At 59.0% G+C, this 5,019-nt stretch overlaps 1 protein-coding gene across 2 annotated transcripts; it reads left to right on the forward strand.

Moving 5' to 3' along the window:
* Positions 1-1,249: 1,249 nt before the first annotated feature.
* FOXI1 (forkhead box I1) lies at positions 1,250-4,228 on the forward strand. 2 transcript variants are annotated; one of them, XM_012649706.1, is made up of 2 exons: positions 1,250-1,878; positions 3,347-4,228. In XM_012649706.1, exons 1-2 carry the CDS (start codon positions 1,302-1,304, stop codon positions 3,904-3,906), a joined length of 1,137 nt encoding a protein of 378 aa, XP_012505160.1. In that variant the 5' UTR covers positions 1,250-1,301; the 3' UTR covers positions 3,907-4,228. The 2 variants fall into 2 exon arrangements, with proteins under 2 accessions (XP_012505160.1, XP_012505161.1); XM_012649707.1 differs by having other exon boundaries at positions 3,629-3,906.
* The last annotated feature ends 791 nt before the right edge of the window (positions 4,229-5,019 follow it).

Genomic DNA, 5,019 nt, shown 5'->3' on the forward strand with positions numbered 1-5,019 from the left:
TGCAGATCCCGCTTCTGGAGCCTGAGGGAGCGAGGGTGTGAGGGCAGCGGCAGTTGGGGACATCCTCCTGGCCTCGCTCCCTCCACGCCAGGAGCCTCTGCAACGGGGACCTCTGCAAGCTGGAACTCAGCTGGACTCTGGGTCAGAGGACGAGCCTGCTGAGTCCCTGCCGCTGGAAAGAGACTTGAATCCTTCAAATCCTCTCTCGTTTTTCCCTGGAGTCCGACCCCCACTCTCCCCCTGCTGTTGTTCCTCTCTGCCCCGTGCAGCGTGTGCGCGTGTGCTCACACGCGTGGGCCGGGCCGGGGGGAGTCCGTGACCGCCTGTCCCGTGAAGCGGGCCAGAGGCCAGGCTCTCCACTCACCACCGGTTCCCCAGGGCCGGTTCTCTCCCGGCAACTCCAGAAGGTGTCTTCACCCAGAAAACCAAGAAATGACTTCTCGTGAAGCGCTCGTCTAGTCTAATGGGGGCCGCGGATCAGAGAATGGGGGTTCGGTGCAGAAGACGAGGGAGATGCGGGGGTGGGAGGGAGAGGCCCAAGGAGAAGGAGAGGCAGAGAGAGAGAGAGTAAAAGAGATGAAGGAGACAAGCCGGGAAGGCAGATAATGAGGAAAGAAGGGAGAGACAGAAGTGGGAAGAACTAGAAGACTAGAAACTAGAAACAGGGGGTGGGGGCTGGGGGAGGAGTGGGGAGGAGAGAGAGACAGAGCGAGAGAGTGTGCAGGAGCTGGGGAGGCCAGAGCAGGGCATAGAAAAGAAACACAACCTGGAGAGAAAGAAGAGAAAGAGAGAGAAAGACAATAGGAGGCAAAGAGAAGAGGAAGAAAGCGTCAGAGGAAGAAGGAAAGGAACAAAGAATGAGAGGCACAGAGCACAGGGGTGAGGGAAGGAAAGCGAGAAGGGTGGAAAAGTGTGAGGAAAAGGGAAAGAGAAAAAATGAGATGACCAGAGACAGATGAAGGAGGAAGAAAGGGGTAAGTGGAGAGGAAGCAGGAGAGAAAGAGGACAGAGGAGGAGGAGAGAGGAGAGACAGGGAAGGGGGCGCCCCATCATGTTCACATGGGCTCCCGGAGCCGGGCTGGCATGTGCTAGTGGGACCCAGGGCTGCCAGGAAAGTCCCCTCCCCCGGGCTGGTGGCCGAGGGGGCGGGCCCTGGGCCGGCGTGCAGGCAGGTGGCCGCCCCTGGGTGGGGCCCGGCCAAGCCCTCGGGGTATAAGTGGGAGGCCGGGCCTGCTGAGCACCTGTCGGGGGCAGCTCCCACGCAGGTGCCAGGCAGGTGGCTGTGGCGGCCCAGCCCCAGCATGAGCTCCTTCGACCTGCCGGCGCCCTCCCCGCCTCGCTGCAGCCCCCAGTTCCCCAGCATCGGCCAGGAGCCCCCCGAGATGAACCTTTACTATGAGAACTTCTTGCACCCACAGGGCGTGCCCAGCCCCCAGCGGGCCCCCTCCTTCGAGGGGGGCAGCGAGTACGGGGCCACCCCCAACCCCTACCTCTGGCTCAACGGGCCCACCGTGACCCCGCCGCCCTACCTGCCCGGCGCCAACGCCAGCCCCTTCCTGCCCCAGGCCTACGGCGTGCAGAGGCAGCTGCTGCCCAGCATGCCGGGGCTGGGGGGCGGCGAGCTGGGCTGGCTGCCCATCCCCTCGCAGGAGGAGCTGATGAAGCTGGTGCGGCCCCCCTACTCCTACTCGGCTCTCATAGCCATGGCCATCCACGGGGCGCCCGACAAGCGCCTCACCCTCAGCCAGATCTACCAGTACGTGGCCGACAACTTCCCGTTCTACAACAAGAGCAAGGCCGGCTGGCAGAACTCCATCCGCCACAACCTGTCGCTCAACGACTGCTTCAAGAAGGTGCCCCGCGACGAGGACGACCCGGGTAAGGGGGCTCAGTGTGGGGGGCTGTCCCCAAGGAAGGCTCGCTTTGTTCCTGCCCGAGACCGCATTCTAGAAAGTTCTGAATGTGGCCGTGCCCCCCACGACTGGGGGCTGCTGGGAGGCTGGGCTGAGGCGAGCTCGGCAGTGGGGGAGACGGGTGCCCAGGGGCAGGTTTGGGGGTCAGTCGCGGCTGTCCCGCGGACCACTCAGGGACCTGAGCAGGACAGACGGCTGAGCCTGTTTCCTCACCTGAAAGACAGGGATGGGAACAGCGTCCACTCTGCAGGCTGTGGCGGAGGTAACAAGACAATGTATGTGAGGCCTTTGGCGCTAGCACCAGCGTAACCGGCTGCAGCAGCCACTGTGCGTCACGCGTGCCCTGAGCACCGTGCACGGAGAAAGGCTTTGGAATGCATGATTGGACCACGCAAAGCCAAGTGCCTCCCAAGCCTGACTTGGGAAAAACAAGGATCTGGCTCGGTTAAACGCCCACTGCCGGGCCCCTTCTGCTGCCTGTCCTGTTTCTCTAATCTCCTTTAATCCCCACGACACCCCACAAGGTCGGCTGATGAAACTCATTCCACAGATAAGGAAAATAACACTCAGATGTGAAACCTACGGTGCCTCCCAAAGGTGGCACCGAATGAAGTGATAGTGACGGGGCTTGAATTGGAACGAGGTCTCTCTGACACCAGAGATAGAGAACTTTTTAATGTCGCATTTCTGGAGCACAGAACCCTGCAGAGAGTGGTGTGTTCGGTACCCACACACCCCTTTCTCAGAACTGAAGTCCACTTTGGTTCCGACACAGGAAGCCGGGGTTGGCTCAGAGGAGCCCCCTCTGCCCACTTGGAGGTTAGCAAGGGCCAGTCCAGCCCTATTTGTCCCCCAGGAGAGCACGAGTGTCCGGGCCAGGGATTGCCCTACCCTCAGGCCGAGAGAAGAGTTCAGGCCTCCCCCGGGATGGTTCCTGGAGGTTAGGAAGCCGCTTTGCACGTCTGGTGCCCGTGGTCCCCATGGCGAGCCTGAGGAAGGACAAGCCCCTTTTGTCAGAGCGGGAAGCCGAGGTTAGCCCAGTTAGGAGCAAAGCCGGGACTCAGGTCTGCCTTTGGACTCCAAGCCCAGGACTGTCAGGGAGTCCTGGATTTTCCCTGAGTTTTCTTAAACTTCAGCAATGGGCACTCCACGCCCCCAGCACCCCCCCGTGTCTCAGCCTTCTTAAAGAGACCCCCCTGTACACCCCTTTACTGCCTGGGCCGCTCGCCTGTGTGTCCTGGAGGGCCTGGCTGTGGTCGCTACATAAAGACAACGTGGTCCGTCGGCTCAGGGCACCCTCCACGTCAGTCCCTGCCTTTTGTTCTCCTCTTGCTGCTTTTGTCACCTCCGTCTTTGGTTGATGAAAATAAGGAGGGACAGAAGCAACACATCTAGCCCATCTCTCCGCTTACCTCCTTCCACCTTTCTGCCAGGCAAGGGGAATTACTGGACCCTGGACCCCAACTGCGAGAAGATGTTCGACAACGGAAATTTCCGCAGGAAGAGGAAGAGAAAATCGGACGTTTCCTCCGGCTCAGGCTCCTTGGCCTCAGAGAAGGCGGAGAACAGTCTCCTGGTGGGCAGCCCCAAGAGCACGGAGCCGCAGGACATGTTGGACAGCACCTCGCCGGGCACCACCAGCCCCTTGGAGAAGCGGTCGCCCCCTCCGCCCACGGGCGCCTCGTGCCTCGGCAGCTTCCTCTCCTCCATGACAGCCTACACCAGCGGGGCGAGCCCCATGGGCCGGCCTGTGGCCACGCCGGGACTGAACTCGGAGCCCACCGACAAGATGGGCCAGAACTCACTGAACTTCAACTCCTTCACCCCCCTCACCAACCTTAGCAGCCACGGGGCCGGGAGCGAGTGGGCCAACCCCATGCCTGCCAATGCTCTTGGCTACGGGGGCTCTGTCCTCAACCAGTTCAGCCCTCACTTCTACAACGGCATCAACACCAACGGTGTCCTCTACCCCAGGGAGGGCACCGAGGTCTAGATGCAGAACAGCTGCTAAGCCAGTGGATGTGCCCAAGAGAAAAGCAGTGGAGGTCGTCCATGCCAGCCCCCTGTGGTCCAAGACCTCCAAACTGCCCAGACATAACACAGGAGCCTCAGAGGGATCCATCCTCTTTCTAGAACATTGTTTAGACCTTCTGTTTATCATACATGCATCCACACACACAGACTCACCAACTCTGCCATGGAAATACTGGTGTCTGGCTAGCAGCACTAATATGGCCGTGCATTGAGCACTTACTATATGCCAGGTGCTGTACTAGGCTCTTCAAAGGCGTGGTCACAGTTACAATTTATAGCCACCCTGTGAGGGTCACACGAACCTCCCCAGTTAACAGATGAGGAAACTGAGGGCTCAAGTAACTTTTCCAGGGTCATACGAACTAGTGAATGGCAGACATAAGTGTCAAATCCAGGTCTATGTGACCCCCAAAGATTGGGGGTCAAAGGAGGCAGATATGGAGGAATTTGTTGAGCAGCTAAGAAAGGTCAGCGTGAAAAACTCATTATGGTAAATGTATCAAAATCTTCCCAAAATGTAGCACCAGCCCAGGCACATCTTATCCCGGTCCAAGTCTTATTCTGCCCATTCCAACTTACCTGCAGATACTCCATTTGCTACCACTCCAGGAGGGAAGCCACCAGAGGGCTTAATTCAGGACAGTGCATCTAGCATGTGCACCGTGTTCCCGTGGAGGGACACTGTTGCTTCCTCAGCCCCCCAGAGACCTTGAAAAGAGCCAGGGGTCAGTGAGAGGAGTGGTGTGTACCCCTAAACCTCCCCACCCAGCAAAGCCCATCTGTAAAATCTTTTAAAGCCCAGTTGCCTGTGTGCACGTCATGGACCAGTGAGCTGGAGGTGGCTGAGCCTTCCAAGAGAAGCCAGGCTGGGTAAGTGCGTCCTCTTTCATAGACTGGGAGAGGAAGACGTTTGTCTGTGAAAACAATGGCCTCAAGGGAGGGCCCTGGGCCAGGCCGCCTCGTAGGGGGTCTCTGCGTGCAGCTCCAGGGACTCTTTTTCCTTCTTGTTGTTGTATGTGCTTTATATGCCTGTGATATTTCATCACAGCACACCCTGGGAAGTGTTGTTTTT

Source organism: Propithecus coquereli, unplaced genomic scaffold, assembly GCF_000956105.1.
Source record: "Propithecus coquereli isolate 6110/MARCELLA unplaced genomic scaffold, Pcoq_1.0 Scaffold301, whole genome shotgun sequence".
Lineage (NCBI taxonomy): Eukaryota > Metazoa > Chordata > Mammalia > Primates > Indriidae > Propithecus > Propithecus coquereli.

Excerpts from the sequence above, each read along its gene's own strand:
- FOXI1 (XM_012649706.1), top strand. The coding sequence starts at position 1,302 with ATGAGCTCCTTCGACCTGCCGGCGCCCTCCCCGCCTCGCTGCAGCCCC. Across the intron at positions 1,879-3,346 it reads CCGCGACGAGGACGACCCGG|GCAAGGGGAATTACTGGACC; the intron begins GTAAGGGGGCTC and ends CCTTTCTGCCAG.